At 37.7% G+C, this 18726-nt stretch overlaps 1 protein-coding gene across 1 annotated transcript; it reads left to right on the plus strand.

The window, feature by feature from the left end:
• Positions 1-360: 360 nt before the first annotated feature.
• On the plus strand, positions 361-18606 carry LOC142102251 (cytochrome P450 2A13-like). The gene is made up of 9 exons (XM_075186988.1): positions 361-590; positions 1026-1188; positions 5571-5720; positions 6869-7029; positions 10250-10426; positions 14163-14304; positions 14779-14966; positions 16537-16678; positions 18243-18606. Exons 1-9 carry the CDS (start codon positions 420-422, stop codon positions 18422-18424), a joined length of 1476 nt encoding a protein of 491 aa, XP_075043089.1. The 5' UTR covers positions 361-419; the 3' UTR covers positions 18425-18606.
• Positions 18607-18726: the final 120 nt, after the last annotated feature.

Raw genomic sequence — 18726 nt, forward strand, 5'->3', positions numbered from 1 at the left:
TAATAATTAGAAGTGTCCAATTTTTAATCCTACTGCTAACAGGGTAGTAAGAGTTAGTGCAGGACAAGAAAGTGAGAACTATGAGCGATTAATATTGCTGGCTTATAGCCAGTGAGTTGAGTATCATGAAAAGGTATACTTTCCATTAAACACTTTGAATGTGCTTATTTGTTCATGTTCATGTGAAACCTGCTAAACTATACAGCACAAATCTTCTAAATGTGTAAACACCCCTGGAAATCCTCCTGCCTTTAGTATAACAAAGACTCCAGACAAATAAGGATTCCTCTCAGTCATTATGTGTCCACGCCTTCTCCGCATAGAGCTGCCAGGAGAATTAATCACATGTGAAGGATTTCTAAAAGTCAAAATACTTCCTTTCCAGAACAGAAATCACAATAACTTGATCTTAGCTCAACATGGAGCCCCTGACTCTGGTTCTAGTGTTTCTGATCTCCTGTGTCCTATGTCTGTACACCTGGGACCGCATGAATAAAAGACATAATCTGCCTCCTGGACCTACCCCACTGCCTATTATCGGTAATCTTCTCCAGCTTAAGCCAGGGAAAATGTTGGAGTCTTTGAAAGAGGTTAGTAGAAGAGGTGAAATAGGGATTGGTAAGTCAGATGTTTTCCAGTAAATAATGTTTTGTACTTACAAGATATAATGTCACATTTATTTTCTTGTTATTATTTATTAAGACCTACTGTTTAGCTTAATTTTTTGCATCTTTCATATTGTACAGTATGAGAATGTTGCAAATGCTCTGTATGTGTAATTTAGACCCTGTATTGTATAGTTTGTAGGAGATCTTACACTGTATTGTATATAGTACAGGAGATTGATCCTTGTATTATACAGTATGGGGGGTGAACAAGCCCTGTAATGTACAGTGTTGGAGGGAGGTCAGGAAGTGTTCTTAGAATATCATTTTCCATCTTTAACCCATATGAATAGTTGCATAGGAAACAAATTTATGCCTCATTGTATAACACACAACGTTGTAAATGCTTCCCCTGTGTAGATGAGAGAGAGCTATGGAGACGTGTACACACTATATCTGGGACCACGTAGAGTGGTTGTTCTCTGTGGATATGATGCTGTTAAGGAAGCTCTGGTGGATCATGGAGAGATTTTTGGAAACAGAGGTCTACTGCCATGTGTAGAATTATATGTTAAAGGTCATGGTAAGTAAATCCCATCTGCCTTGCACAGTATCTGATCCTTCAATATTATGTCCGTAGATATGGTCCTCTATATATCAGTATGGATCCTATATGGTCTTCCTGAAAACATTAGTAGGAAGACAGCAAGAGATTGTCACATTTTCACAGTTATATTCACTGATAGTTCATATATGCAGTAAATTAAAATATTTATTGAATGTCTCATTCATGTATTGATTATTAGAAAAACTCTATTGGCAAAATCATTCAGTGTAGTTTCAGTATGTAAAAACAACTGACATAATTCAAAAATCTGTATTGAGCACACCAGGGAAAATGTACACAAACATGGATACAAAGTTATACAAAAGGTTTATGCTAGCATATTGTAAATATTCTGTTCTTTTTATGAAATGAATGCACTAAATATTCATTAATGTCATTTTTTTCTAAACTAGAAATAATAATTGGACAATAAGTGAATACTTAAAATATTAACCAGCTTATTGTAATACTTGGTAGAAGCTCTTTCAGCAGCAATTACAAAACTACAGTTAATTTATATTATTATCAATATTTATTAATAATACTATAAAATTATTATCATTGTAGTTCAATACAACATATTCTTATAAATTATCTGTGTGTAACAGTAATAGACTTTCCCGACATTATGTATCAAGTACCTGTAAACAATGTAGCACATATGCGCACAATGGGCCTGATTCATTAAGGATCTTAAATTAAGAAGTATCTTATTTAAGTCTCCTGGACAAAACCATGTTAAAATGCAAGGGGTGAAAACCCGTTTTTTGTTTTGCACATAAGTTTAATACTGACTGTTTTTTCATGTAGCACACAAATACTTAATAGCTTATTTGTACACTGAATTTTAATGTTGATATTTGTGTGCTACATGAAAAAACAGTCAGTATTTAACTTATGTGCAAAACAGAATACTAATTTGCACCCCTTGCATTGTAACATGGTTTTGTCCAGGAGACTGAAATAAGAAGTTTCTTAAGTTAAGATCCTTAATGAATCAGGCCCTAGGCCTTTTTCTGCTACTTGTCCCTTAATTTCTTCTTTACTCCTGGGATGCTCCAGAACATGCACTTCTGGCTTGTCACCTTGCTGCTCCTGGTGGATTTCCATGTGTTGTTCTTTGATAACCGTCAAGAGCTTCTCCTGCTGGTCTAGGAAACGCTTTTGCTGCACTGGCTGCTCCTTGATGACTTGCAACAAGTTTGCATTGTCCAGCAACTCTACTTTTCCAGCTTCTTCTTGGGTCTCTACTGCCTAGAGCTCTGCATCTTGCACTTCACGCTGCTCTAATTCTTTGTCGGCGGGTGCTTGCTCTTTCTTCTCATCTTTCTTAAGAAACTTCTTTTCCGCCAGCTACGTTTCTCTTTTCTTGTCGAGTTTGGAGTAAGGTTGTTGCAACAGTAACACATTTGCTTTAAGTTTTTGTTTCTTAGCTTGAAGTTGTGTTATTTCACCGTCCACTTTGTCACTCTGATAATGGTCATGTGCCTTTATATACTTTTGCTTCATCTGTTCTTTGAATTTCTGCAGCTCTGACACTTTCTCCTCATGTTCCTTCCTCGTCACATAGCCCGAACACATCTGTTCTCTCAAGTCCTGCAACTCTGATTTTAGAGCCACCTCCCTGTCTAACAGAGCTTGCAGGGCTGCTTGCTTAGTAACCTCTCTCTGCAGCTCTGTCCGTATCTTAGTCAGGTCTTTTGTCTCACTCTCCAGTTGCTTCCTGATCATGGCTAGCTCAGCTTTAGCTTTCTCCAACTCTGTGGTCAGTGCGGCAGAGGCTTGCCGGTGTGTTGTCAGCGCTATGTGGTTGTCTAGCAGATTGGCATTTTCTGAGAGGAGAGAGCTTCCTCTTTTAGCTTCCTCTTCATCTTTCTGTGACACATCTGCCAACCGCTTCTCCAGTTCTATGATTCTTAACTGCATATCCTTCATATCTTTTCCATGCTCCTGGCGAGGAGTAAAGGATGCTTGAAGAAGCATCATACCCTCCTTTAGTGTTTTTTTCTCCATCAGCAACTTGCCCTACTCCAGCTCAGCCTTCCTATGATTCTGCTCTAATCTGCAAATTTTTCCCTTAGTTGAGCAATGGTCTCCTCAATGGCTTAAAGTCGTCTGTTGGACCCTTATTTGGCTATCTTCTGTAGCCTGTTAGTTTCCTGCTGAGCTGCATTAGCCACCTGCTGTACCTGTTAGTTTCTTTCTGAGCCAGAGAAGATTGTACCAACACTTCTAGGCCTAGGTTTTGTTGCCTCAGGGACTCCTCAACTTTTAACTGTTGTTGATTTATGGCGGATTGCTGGGCTATAGCAGCTTGTAGAAAATCTTTAAGCATGTCCTCCTTTTCAGGGCACTGCATCACAGCCTTTTCCCAGAGTTCAAACAAATGCGGATCTAGTCCTTTATCAGACATAGCTGCAGCATCTATTAACAGCGGTTGCCTAACAGCTGTCTGCTGGGCCGTAACAGTTTGCAGTAAGTCTTTATCAGAAACATCCTCCTCTTTTAACCTAGCACAATGACGAGGGTCATAATCTACCGCTACACAAACGTGCTCCAAGTTGTGATTTTTGTCTCTCTCCATATGAACACTTTGACACACCTGTATGCACTCTTTTTGGGTTGAAACAGTAGGTTTCTGCTTTTTCTTGGACATTGTAGCTTGAGAAGCAGCCAATTTTATCTTTAATCTTCACTTAACTTGACTTAAGAGGTGTGGAACTACAACACCCAGCATATATCACAAACTTTTTCTTTGCAGAGCAAAAGTAATTTTTTCTTCTCCTTTAACTTCTGCTCAAGGGTTTTGCAAACACATTTGCCCACTTCTGTCATTTCAACACAGAAACATCTACTTTCTTTGTGAAAGGAATACCTCACTTGACTTAAGATGTGTGGCACTACAATACCCAGCATATGTCTCAAATGTTTCCTTTGCAGAGCCAAAAGTTTTTCTCCTTAACTTCTGCTCAATAGTTTTGCAAACACATTTGCATGCTTCATGTTTCCGCACAGAAACACCCACTTTACACTGACAAAGATTCTCAATAAATTTTCTCTTTAAACTCTTTTGCTCTTTGCTAATGCACAGAACCAAGCCACACCCAATTTGTGCTTTGCAGACACACACATATACTTGGGTTTTCTTCCCAGTCTTAATGAACACACCTGCTTTCCATCAATTAACACAACTCAGTCTTTGCATTGCAGAAAACATTTTTGTCTGTGCCAATAATGTGCTAATTTTTCTGAGACTTCTTGCTGCTTTTTGTGGAAGCCCCTTGGACACTGGGATAAACCACATCAACTGTAATGCAATGGTTGCACTAATCCATCTTTGTAAACATGGAGAATGGCTTCACAAACAAATTTGTATTGACTCTGCTTTAGAGCAATTAACAAAAACAGTCCATGAAACACTTGATTCCTTTGCCTCTCACTGGTCTTTGCATACACTTCTGTTTTTCCAACACAGATGGTCAGTCTTCACTGACAACATTTAACTCTTCTCAAATCATCATATATGCAGCAAATATGTTCAAACAGTATTTCACAGTAGGATTTATTGCTCACATCCACGTGGTTCTCTGGATCCCACTGTTGCTGTACATAAACATTCCAATTTTTAGCTGCATTTGTCCACATGATAAAACATACATGTATTTCCACGGTGTCTGTCCCTTTAAACTTTCCAAGCACACACACAGAGCTGGTTTCTGTAAGTATCTCCAAGACTACTGCTATTCTTGATCTGCGCAGATCTTTGTAGTATAAACAGGGGAACAGGTATCATCTCCTGGATGAACAGCACCAGTAAGACACACGAGTCCAGAAGTTTCAGGATAACAGCCACAGCCAGTTTATTCACCAGTTTGTAAACAGAACAAAAGCACAAATAAAATCCTAGCCATCTGGCTTCTAGCTAATACATTTATGAAGGCCCTCTCTCATGTGCAGGACCTTATGTCCCAAACAAACACCAAACCACATGTATATTGTTGCTTACTGCAGCAGAGTGTCTCAGGAGGCAGCTCACCTCTTCCCAGGTCTAAGACACTGGCTGCATATCCCAGCTGCCTTATTACAAGCACCTCACAGGTGCATCTCTTGATCAGTCTGTTAGATACTGATAGAACAGAAGACACGGACTGGGCCTTATGTATACAATGCTGGAAGCCTGGGACACATACCTCTGTATCTAGCCTCCTTCCAGTGACTCCGTCACAATATATATATATATATATATATATATATATATATATATATATTATTATATTTATCTCCCCAAGGATTGGTGTTTAGTAATGCATCTTTTTTACACTCTACAAAATACATGTCATATTTATTGTCTTCCTTAGGAGTAATATTCAGCAATGGAGAATGCTGGAAACAGATGCGTCGTTTCTCAGTAAAGACTCTCAGAAATTTTGGCATGGGGAAAAGGAGCATTGAAGAGAGGATACAAGAGGAGGGTCATTATCTGGTGGAGACATTTAGAGAAAGCAATGGTATGTATTCCCTGATATATCAACAGTTACTCAAAGATTTCAGACATTTCAGGACAGGTAAGTGCTTTATAAAAAAGTGTAGATAGCCTTTAAAGTAATCTCAAAACTGCTTCTGTGCACAAATAAGCTAAATTGCGACACTTGATTTATATTGAAAAAATGCATACAAATTATGAGTTATAAAACTATCAATATTTTTATGCTGCAATAGGGGCCATCCTGAATTCTGCATTTCTAGCCTAGTTGCAAAGACATAATTTTCTTATGCAACTAGGATAGAAATGCAGAATTGCAGGATGGCCCCCTATTGCAGCATACAAATATTGATATGCAGCAAATCTGTTGGTAATACTGCAAAATGCTGCAAATGGTAATGCTGCAAAAATGATACACTTGTGTCTGCTTGCATCTGAAGAGATGTGAGGGAGCAGAGAAGGGGCATTGTAACATAGGCCATTCTAATATAGGCCAAATACAGTATGGGTGTGTTCAAGGAATTGCAAACTGATTCAGTCCATAATGCAGATTCAGTTACACCTTTTACAGCTGTACTATTTGCAGCTGTCTAGGGGTTGGTGCAAATAGATGATGATGATGATGATGATGATGGCAATCACCAGCACTAGCTAACTGCTTCTGATTGACTGATGCCGATTTCACCTCTAAAGCTGCTGGATGATTTTTTCATTGATTGCACATATATTATAGGATTTTGACATATTTATGTATATGCATATACATTTGCAAAAAATATTCTGCTATGTTCATGCATAGCCAGGAAAAGAGTTATATCTGCTGTTTTCTATGTAGCCTAATAGCAAATGCATTTTTCCTATGAAGATAATAATTTACAAAGCTTTATTGCACTTACAAGCTGGTAAGGTATGTATAGGTGTAAGTATGCCTGCCATAAAGTTGGCAAATTTGCTTATGGATGCAGATCTTGAGATGCTTCCGACTTGGTATATATTTTTTGTGCACATTTTTGGCCTACAAATTACGCCTAAATTGTGTTCAACTCTGCATCAGGTCTAGTGTGTATAATGTAAATATATTGCCAGCATATTTTCGATTTTGAATTCTTATTGATTAGTCAGGATTTATGTTGTCATACAACATGTACAAGTTTTCCTTTGTTTCATACTTAGGGACTCCCATCAACCCTTCTTGCCACTTCAGTCAGGTGACTGCCAACATCATCTGCTCTATAATCTTTGGGAATAGGTTTGCCTATGAAGATCCTGATTTCCGCAGGCTCATGCACATCATCCAAGACATATTTCGATCTATGTCCTCTTTTTGGGGCCAGGTATTCAGGAAGCATTCTTCTCGCTTTTTCATATAACTCAAAATATTACCATGCAGATACATATGTCAAGGGCTTTGTAAAGTATTTTTCAATAGGGTCTGACCACATTCATATATCCATCATCATAATTGGTTATTTGTATGGCATCACAGGTTCCATAGGTCCTGACATAAACATACAGATATGACATACATGAAAACAGCATGCATACTGCAGTAGCCTAGATGGGCCCATCATGGTGCAGCAGCAAATATGGTACAGAGTCCTGGATGGTGCAGTGGTCAAGAGAAGGCACAGAAGATATGGTGTCTGGGATTAGGTAGTGTAGAAGCCTAGATGGTGGCAAGGCATAGATCTCTTGTATTTTTTAGCCAATAAGTTGATCAGAGTTTTCATACTGTAGCATAATTGCTGAGATCTATAATGCTCACAGAAGTACATAGTATTTCTGGAGATGAGTAATCTGATCTTGTGAGAAGTAGCGACCTGTCTACTCATGGGAGTGTGTTAGTAATGACAGGGGCTTCATGTGACATGGGCAATGTCATTATGTGAGGATGGGAGTAGATAAAGCAGTAAGCCACAGACAAAATTATATAGTGGATTGTACAGGCTTCCCAACAGCCTGAAATTAAGCTCTTATAAGATTTATGGAGGAAGATTGTGGATTCATCCTTGTTTAATAAATGATTAAAATGAAATTTCCCAATGGACCACTGAAATGAATGAGATTGCCTAGTAATAAAGGTCCCTGGTATATTAAGAAGATAAATTAAATCAATGGTTCAATGTTTTTTCCCTGTTTTTAAATAGAGGACATTTGTTGAGGTATTCTGCAAGTAATCTGCAATTGTGCATCGTACATATACAAATAATGTGGGATCATTGGTTATATTTTAAAATTTCTTAGACCTGCGAACTTGGGTCTTTTTGCTAAAAGATTTGTTTTTAATGGCTGCAGCGATAACAGTATTATATTTTTAAGTCCTAGAAATTAAGGCTATATGTGTGTTCACGAGAGCAGTAAAGAGGTCCCATGATTGGCTGCATATGATCATCAGTATTCTTTTGCTCGTGTTGTGTTATTACAAATTTTGTTGGTTCTGCCGTGGCGGAACTTAAAGTTCCTGGGAGTGGAGAGAGATAAGGAGGTGCCGTGGGAAAACAGAATAGTAGCAGTACAGACAATATACTGGCGTACTGAATGTTGTAGCTTGGTGATTATAGCTTATTTGCAGATTTTAAGTGTTATAGCTCTTTTGCTTCTTGTTTATAGCTCTAATGCGATGTATATTGCTGTAATGGGAAAGACCACTAGATTCTGTTAGCTCTCTGTTTATAGCTCTGGGGAGGGAATGTCAGGTGTTTATAGCAGTATTTATAGCTCTTAGTATTATAGCTCCTATTAATTAGTTTATGTTGGTTTTAGAGAGCTAACGTTATAGCCGTTAATTGTGTGTGGTTGTATAAGTGGGTATTGGGTTGGTAGCCTGGGGTGCTGTGTAGTGTGCATGTTATTCTGGTATTCAAGTTATGTAATCTATGTGGTTGGATTAGCTGCGGTGTTATATGTTATGTTTTGCTATGAATAGCGGATAATAATTGCATGCTCTTAGATGCATGCTCTTATAAGAGCAGTTGTATTTGCTGCCCATCTCCTATCCCAGTGGAGATCTGTGAGGTGCGGGGCTTTGTTCTTTGTTCCTTTAGCGCCTGTGTAGCTTGGCCAAGCGGTTTCGTTTGAACGGCACTTGGAATGCACTGTGCGTTCCAAATGTCGGACTTCCGGGTTTCCGGTGGAGCGCACAGATGCCTGTGCGTTCCACTGATAGGTCTGCTCACTGCTGGCTTCTTCGGCTTTTCTCTCAGTAATTCTTCGGTGCAGGGGGTGGATGTTGCTTGATGCTGGATCCCCGCTGGCATGGGGATTCTTAGGGTCTTCTGGTGTGGGTGCCGTGAAGATTGTATCCAACGCGTTTTGTCCGGAGACTTTGTCAGGGATATATGTCCCTGAAGAAGCTGAACAGAGAGCTAGTACAATCTAGTGGCCATTAACATTACAGCAAAATACATCACATTAGAGCTATAAACAAGAAGCAAAAGAGCTATAGCACTTAAAATCTGCAAATAAGCTAAAATCACGAGGCTACAACATTCAGTACGCCAGTATATTGTCTGTACCGCTACTATTCTGTTTTCCACCCCACCTCCTTATCTCTCTCAACTCCCAGGAACTTTAAGTTGGCCACGGCAGAGCCAACAAAATACAAGACCTTGTCCACGGAAATCGGGACGACCGTGACACCTGTAATGGCAGCAACGACTATCAAAACACATAATAGAAGTGCAGACATCCAAGGTAAACCCCCAAAAAAAGGTCCCTACAACCTCCACTGTGTTATTACAAACACTGTGGAGCTTAGGGGAGCCTTCTTCTTACTCTAATGGAAAGATGAAGAAGATTGGAGGGAGATGTAAATAAATATTAAATAATTTTGAATTTTAGATAGTAGGTACTCTTTGAAGATCACCTATGTTGGAAACACCTTCTTAATCAATCATCAATCCACCACAGACCCCCTCTTTTACCAGACGGTGGTAACTGCCTTGTTGACTTACTCTGCGGAGTATAATATTCTGCTGAATGGAAATTGGGTGTGATTCCATGCTGGGACTTGTTCCAGGTCGTTTCCCTGGTTATATATTCTAAACGATGGGAGATGTGTTTCATGACTGCTAACATGACTTTTTTTTTGAGGAATGTCTTACAAAATTAATATTGTTATAAATGCATTTATTGTTAATGTACCATGTTTGAGAATTGGCTATGTAGCCAATCAATGATTCACACTAATAGACAGGAGCCTGGTCAACACGAGACATTGATCCAAAAACCAAAAGCAATTTAAAGATCTGAACACTGTATTATAATTGAAGGGGCTATAACCTGATAAAGCTTAATTATTCCTAGCAGAGATTAATCTTTATGCTAAACATAGGTATATATCCCTATGTGCATCCCACAAGTCAACTCAACATTTTGAATTGTGAGGGGATTATTGACATAATGACAATGTGAGTAATTACAGACAAGAGACTTACTAACACACCCAAGTAGCATCATAAAAACTAGATAAAATAATTTCATATGAATATATTTTGACTTTCCACCCTTAAAATTTACATTTGATTTTATATTTATGTCTTTTCTACAATGTAGCTGTATGATGCTTTTGACTTGTTTATGAGGTACATACCAGGACCTCATCACAGGACAAATATGTATTTATACCAGCTGGAAGAGTTTGTCAAAAGGAGGATGGAGATTGACAAAAATACATTGGATCCAAGCAAACCACGACACTTGATAGACAGTTTCCTTATCAGAATGGCAGAGGTATAGTAATGTTCATTATTCAAATAGGGCTTTTTATTTTAATTTATTGTAAAAATGTTTCTATGTGAAATTCTATACAGATAATACAGATAAAAAAAAATAAGAATAACTTAAGCTTCAATGTGAGAAGGGGCCTTTAAGAATTTAATGTCAGAACCTGGAATTATGATCTGAATAAAGTGGTGATCCAGAATAAGAGGATAATAGTGAAGAAGTTTATAAGCTGCTCAATATAGCAGAGTTTAATATAGGACTGACGACTTGCCGTACTAAACAATTTCAAAATGAACTTAAGATCCTCCTTACAGATGCTTTCTAACATGAGGTGATATCCAGGGAGGAGATGATTTTTTTATTTGTTACACATTTATATATCAAAGTTGGAACACAGTTTTTGAATATGACTGAATACATTATTTCCTCACATGTGAGGTAGAATCTTTGTACAATGATATTACACATGTGGGAGCAGAACAAACAGTTAAATATTAACTTTTTTTGGATTCAAATCTTGGTGAGATGCAACATGAGTTCGCTTTGGAATCAATTTGTTAATTTTGTCACATAATTATTTTATATTTGATTCTCAAATGTACTTTACAGACATGGGGCTGCCATGGGCACCAGGTTTACCCTGAGATTTGACAACTTATATGTTAGGCATTTTGAGAATACCTATGCTTGAAATGGTCCCCTGAGGGAGAAACTGGTGCTATATGACATATCTTTTGATGAATTGTTTTTTGTTTCAAGAGAAAGGTTATCTGCTATTCTGTCATTTGTTGAGCACCTTAATAGGAATACTTTTGGTTTAAAATTCATGAGCACAAACAGCCCCATTTGAATCAATTCACTGGACATCTCCCTAGCTTTTGAAAATAATTAGGTGGTTACACTGACATAAAAAATAAAGTTGATTACAATAACTATTTGAATTACAAATATAGACACCTAAGGATATGAAAGAAACATCCCAAAGGGGCACTTATTGAGATTAAGATGAAGCTGCTCAAAATATGCGACTTTTTTGAGGCAGGCAAATAAACTTATAGTAGCCTTAGAGATCAAGGCTATTCAGATTTTGATTTAACTAAATCAATAATGAAGATTTATAATATAAATATTGAAATTATTTTGCAAGATAAGAATAGAGGGACCGGTAGTAAAATGGATGACAAATGGTGGCAAATCTTTGAAAACATGCATAAGGAATAGTGCAAGTTGAGTTTTAAGGCAAGCACAAACCCTGAAAAAGCAAACTGGTGCCCATTTGTTGTTTTTTAAAGAAATTATTTTACTAAAAAAAATAATTATGAGTTTGATTAGATCGGTTTTGTTACATCTACTTTTCTTTATAAGTGATGTACATTTATCTGTTACATCTACTTTTGCTCAGCATAAAATAATTGATGTATGTTCACTTGTAACTGAAGAGAGATACAAAATTACGGATTTTATGAATTGCCAATTAATGTTTGTAGTATATCAAATAGAATGCAGTTGTGGTATCCAATAACGCTGTTCAGCAGGGTTTAGTATACTAATGTGGTTACGCCTTTAGTCTCCCAGTTTTTGGATATGTCACAGAATGAGTTTGATAACACCTTAACCAGTGAGTCTCTAGTTTCTCACAAAAAGTGGAGCATAACAACCTGTAATTTTTAAAGCCTTGTTAATGTTCCCCGGTTCACCAGAGTACAAATAGAGTGTCTAAATACATATGGACAAGGGAACATTGTAGCCAGGCATATATTGGATACTATTTTCAGTATGTTATGCATTGTAAAAATGTATATTGGTTATTATATTTTGTGGATATTGCAGTGACGCTGTTATACATTAAGCGAAGCCAGGTGGTCTATAGGTAAGGATTAGGCCGGGTCCAGTTTCACGATACAGGTGAGAGGGAAAGTGGGGGGGGGGACACGACTGTAGCTACATTAATTCTTCTGTGCTTTCTCTGTAGGAAGTCCTGAACAGCTGGAAGCTAGGTCTGGCTCAAAAAGTTTTTATGGGGTGAATTTCAGGAGACGCTTAGTGCTATACTAGATATGGCATTTTGTAGGGACACAGCAGGAGGGGAGGCACTGTGGAAGGACAGCTCATCTCCACTCCCTTAAAACCCCCTGGACCAGCACCCACCAATTTTCAAGAAGGAGAGAACTAGGGGTTTGCCCTAGGGAGGGATAAAGACAGTAGAAATCTGGCCCTAGATATTAAGGAGCCAGGAGGTGTGGTACTCACTATTGATTTATTCCTGGAAGATGTGGGACTGACTTGTGTTGAGAATCTTTCTCTACCAGCAGACCTGGTGATCATCGTTGGCCTGTGCCCTGGAAAGCAGGCTGCTGCTGCAAATCTCAGCTCGGAGAAATGCATGAGTCTTTGATTCTGCAAGTCAGGACAGCCAGGTAACCCCTTAAGCTAGTGAGGTAAGGGACAGATAATGTTGCAAACCTGCCTGGCATTTATTTACTGTTTGTATATAGTATTCCAGTGATTGTTGTTATTACAATATATACACTTTTGTATTTTTCTAACTGCATTTGCCTGAGCGACTATAAGAACCCTAGAAGGTACTGGGTAGGTTTCCCTGGCATAGTAAGGCAACCTACATATAGTAGCAGATTACAGGCATATCTGTACAGCGATCACAGATTCGGTAGATGACATACAATGATCCCGGATAAGCAGAAACAATAACAAAGTCCTCTCAACGCGTTTCATCCATATTATCACCGGACTTCATCAGGAGAATGTGTTATCTGCTACTATATGTGTAAGTAGCTACTGTGCATTTAATAAATTGCATATTTAATATTTTACATCTGTGGCTTCCATCTCTGTTTTGCTCCTGAGACACCTACTATATGCGGGACTTTGATAATGTGTGACCTGCTTCCTTTGGGAAATCTGATTTGATAAGCCTTAAAGATCTTCATTCTGGTATGCATATTTATACTCAGGAGTGTCTGGTGTATTCACTACATCTTTTTTGCACTTTAAACCTTTGGTCCATTTCTCTGGTGATAAGGACATTTTTCTTTCTGGACCTTCCTTGGTCCTAACATATATTATAATACTACACTATTGTGCGCCTTTGTCCTGTTTACTCTCCATTTCCAGATTTTTCCTTATTACACCACAAGGTTTTTGGAGGACTGGCATCCACCTGCAAATGGGAAGTGTACACTCTGTTTAATAGATGTTTTGAACAGTAGATTCTCATATGAACTTGTGATATTTCTGCTCTCTATTATATACTGATACTTTGTTGAAACACCCTACATGGTATTTGGTTTTGTTTTATATATATATATATATATTATATTTATCACACATATATTTTAATGAAGTAGAAAGCTGATTGAGAGATATTGAACATCTGTTTGAAAATTTAAAGCTTGCCTTTCTGATGGTCCACAGGAGAAGCTGTCTAGTCTTGTTCTTTTCTTATGTTAGTCTTCCATATTGGGATTTTTAAATTGTATTTTTTGTTATTAAGATCTCATCACAGTTTATATTATAAAATTTAAAGGTTAGCACCTGTATATATTTTTTAATTGATTATTTGTGCAAAAAAAGAGCATCAATGAAATGTGATATGCAAATATATCACATTGTTGTATCCCATCTTCTCTAATGATGGTTAATAATGATGTGGTGCTGATTTTCTAATACTAGAACTGCAATAGTCCAGTTTTACATTGTGTCTCTCTCTCTCTGTCTTTGTCAGGAAAAGCAGAATCCTTCTACACACTTTAATATGAAGAATTTTTATACAAACACTTTAAATTTGTTTGTTGCTGGGACAGAAACAGTGAGCACAACGCTGAGACATGCATTTTTGCTTCTACTAAAACACCCTAACATCAAAAGTAAGAGACAAAGTCTGAGTAAGGGAGATTCCACAAATATTGTCAACTATTGTTATTTCATGATTGAGTGAGACAAAGCACCTGCAGAACTGTATATCAGACCATGATTGAGATGTGGGTGATGTGACATCCCAGTCGGTGTGCTTACACCTATATAATAGCTTGTTTTGAGAGTAAGTAGAGATATCTATTTGTTGTCTAAGATATTTGCAGCAAGTTGCCAGTTGTGTATTTTTGTTCTTTTCAGTTATTGCCAATCTGAGTAAAGTAAGAGACTTATATTGCTCTGTCATACTAGCAGATATTTTACCATTTTAACTAGCTGTTCAATATCCCTTACCATATCGATGCCTTTCTGTAAAACACCAGGGGAATTACAAAGTCTAGGCATATTTTCAATCAAGATTCTCACCATATTCATTCTAAGACAAAACAAATTCAACCAATGGTCTTACTATGAATTCCTCATGACAGGTAAAGTACAAGAGGAGATCGATCAAGTGATTGGCAGGCAGCGAGCCCCGAAGCCAGAAGATCGGGAATCTATGCCATACACAGATGCCGTAATCCATGAGATCCACCGATTTGCCAATGTGCTGCCTATGAACCTTCCACATTCAGTTTCAATGGACACTAAGTTCCGTGGATTTACCATTCCTCAGGTACTACACTTAGACCAGTGGTTAATGATGTATTGATCTCAAGTTAACTATTTAATAAGACTCTAAACATAGTGATAAATAATATCCCTTTTAAAGAGATTCCAAATATAGACCGAAGTACTGTACTAACCTCTACATTAAAGCAATTTGTTGACACATTATAAACACTTATATTTGGGTACTGGGTGTAGTTTCATGAATCAGAAAAGGAAGAGAAAACATCCACTTTTTATTTTCCTATTTTAATTTTTATCTTACATATAATTTAGACTGGAGAGAGGTCCTTTTCTAATTAATGCTCTTCATGTCTTCATCCAAACCTTCTCACTTTCCATACCATCACACCCAGTAGGATATTTACTAAATTGCTGTTTGTAAATCCAAAACTTTTTATACATTGTGATTGTTACTTTACACTGTGGGCACTACTATTCAATTTATTATGGGGCAATTCAATTTTAATTATGATAGGCACATTTTTTTATCCCATGACGGGGACCTTCACTTGCACATATGTGAATGCTGGTACTTGTTGTTCTTGTAATTTTACAAGCTGCACCATGCAAGAACACTCATGGGCTGTCAGTGCATGGTACCATTTGTAATGCAACAAGAGACTGCACTTTATTCTCAGAGTAGCCAGAGATATTAGGAGGGGCCCAGTGCAACTCAGCATTGGGCCAGCACTCTCTATTTGTGGGAACCTGACAAAAATGTATCTGGCTTTAGCAGCTAGAGAAAATAAGCCTCGTAGGGGACTGGGCATGTTAGTGAGTAGGCTGGGAGTAAATTAATCTAAGTTAAACTGGTGTGGTGGCTCATGCCTGCTCTGGCTCTCTACACAGGCAAATCGCAAAGTAAAACGGGATGTCTAGCATCTGGGATTACCATGCAGTTGGCCTAGAACAAAATGAGGTTCAGAGTTTGCATGCCACCATACATCATACACAGTTTGAGTTTAAACCCCCAAACCCGCAGTACAGTAAATCCTGCAATTTGGATCTGACAACCGCATCCAATGTGCTGCAGCATGCAAACCACATGTTAAACCACACTTTAATAAACCTTTAACTATCTCTTTTCCAAATTCAAGGCCACTTCTAGCTACAGGCAACAATCAAGCAATGGATTTATAAACAGTCTCTTTCTCACTTATCACCCTATATTAAGAGAGTAGACAGAATTTAAAGCCCCCAAGAACCTTTTTTGTTAATTTCTAAAACACACTCCTAGGGCTAGATTTACCAAACTGTGGGTTTGAAAAAGCGGAGATGCTGCCTCTGGCAACCCATCAGATTCTAGTTATCATTTATTTAGTACATGCTACAAAATGACAGCTAGAATCTAATTGGTTGCTATAAATAGCATATCCTCTTTTTCAAACCCGTAGTTTAGTAAATATATCCCTTAGACTTCAATAATGTGAAATATGAGTAAAAATGTTTAACTAAATAGAATCCTTTTGTTATGTGTGACCTTTCGCTAGTTATAACAGAAAAATCAATTCAATAACTCAACTGTGCATACTGCTTTAATAATTTTGGCTCATCTTGTCCTCTCCGCTTCATAGGGTACAGATGTATTTCCTATCCTGACTTTCGTTCTTCAAGATCCAAAATATTTTCCTGATCCATTTACCTTTAATCCAGATCGGTTCCTAGAACAAAATGGAATTTTTAAAAAGAATGAGGCTTTCATGGTATTTTCTGCAGGTACAAACTGAACCTACATTTCAATAATAACAATAATAATTAATTCAAATCAATGTTCAATATTATATGAGTCTAGCCTCATGTCAAAGTGAACCAGACTTATCTGATCAATGTGGATCACTGTCCTCCACATCTCTAACTCAATAAGGGACATCAGCTTTGCAAATTGCCGATAGGAAATAACAAATATACTGTAATACTTTCTAAAAAAAATTGACAAAATAAGTACAATATAGGTAACGAGTGCACATCAAAATAGAGATAGAAAAAAACTTACCTGATAAGGCAAATGTCCCAGCAAGCAGAAAAAGTCTGTACTCTGTTACAGCAATTCTTATTTCAGATAGCAGCATCAGAATCAAGTGAAAAAACCCTAATATGTAGCAAACACAAAGTTCCTCTACATTGAACAAGTACAGCAGCTTTGGCACTATTGTAAAAGATTCAGGATCTTATACAAACTGCATATTTAATATGTGTTTTGTCCTGTAAAGGAAGCAATGTACCATTAACTTTCTGTTATCTGGTCTTTTGGGAACAGAGGAGGAACGTAATGAAACAATTCGTAGTGACAAATGCATTTATCTTTCTCACACCAGATGCTGAGTTCCTGGAATGAACCTCTAGAACCAGGCTAGTCATGATCTTTGCCTATAACAGCCCTCAGCCTCTTACAGCCCAAAATGTTAACTGGTACAGGGCTGGCCATAAGTCTTAGGGTATAGGCTTATTCTGGGATTGATGCTGGCACCAGACATTTTGGAGACATCAATCAACAATATCCAGAACAGAGAATCAAGAGGCAACATGTACTCACATAGGTTGCAGAAAATAGATTAGGTTTCTATGTCCAAGCAGAAGTCAGGGCAGGTGGCAATTCAGGAATGGTCAATGTATATGTGAAAGGTCAGGGCAGGCAGCAGTCCAAAGACTGGTCAATGTCCAGGAAAATGGTCAGGACAGGTAGTATACAGGCAGTCAAGACCAGTACCAGAACCAAACCAGCACCAGGACCAGGCAGCAAAGACAGATCTAAAACATAGGTAACATATGACTGCTCTTTAAATTGCCTGTCTAGCTGTTCTGAAGCATCCATAGTAACAAAGTGGCTTGCATGGGAAGCTGCGTGAAGTGGTGGCGTGCACCTGACAATCCATAATGCTTACGATTGAGAGTAACATTATTCAATTACATATGTGGTTAATTTCAGTAACCAATGGTTAATTTTCTGGTCATTTTGTATTTAGGCCATACATGCCATTCTTAAAGGACTACATGCATTATGGTTCAATGATAACATCCAGAGCATGCTAATAGGCCACTGACTAACCATATTTTTCATTTTGCTCAACTAACAATTGATCAGATAGAGGTCTGGTTTTGGGCCAAACACCATAAAGTATTGATCCAGATTGGTTGAAAATGACCAAACTGACTGACAGGATGATGGCTAGTGTGTCACTACATTTAGTCAGAACAAATGTATAAGACAACAGGATAAGTGAAATAATTTTATAATTAAAGTATAGCATTTGACTGTTTACTTTAATTTATCTTTCCCCAGGGAAGCGTATCTGTCTTGGTGAAGGTCTGGCCCAACTGGAAATGTTTATTTTCCTTACCACTGTTCTGCAGAATTTTGAAATCACTTCCCCCATAGATCTCAAAGACTTGGACATCTCACCACAAATGGTTGGGTTCTCCAATTTGCCCAGACCTTACAAAATTAGCTTTATACCTCGTTGAGCTAAGAGAATGGAGATAATGAGGGACCTACATGAAATTATACAGAAATAGCTATATAAAGAATCTAATGTTATTGTTTTAGTATAAACTGGCAATAATTGATTGGATTAGGTAGACAACTGCATCAGTACTTGGGACTAATGAGATGCTATTTATACCAAATAAATGATCATTTAACATCATTAATTGTCTTTGTAGTTTCAATTTGAATAGTTCTTATATTTTTTTTTATGTTTCCAAAACATAGGAGGAGGTGGGACATTATTGTAGAACCTATATACACTGATTCACTTACTCATTAC

This window comes from Mixophyes fleayi, chromosome 9 (genome assembly GCF_038048845.1).
Source record: "Mixophyes fleayi isolate aMixFle1 chromosome 9, aMixFle1.hap1, whole genome shotgun sequence".
In the NCBI taxonomy this organism is placed as follows: Eukaryota; Metazoa; Chordata; class Amphibia; order Anura; family Limnodynastidae; genus Mixophyes; species Mixophyes fleayi.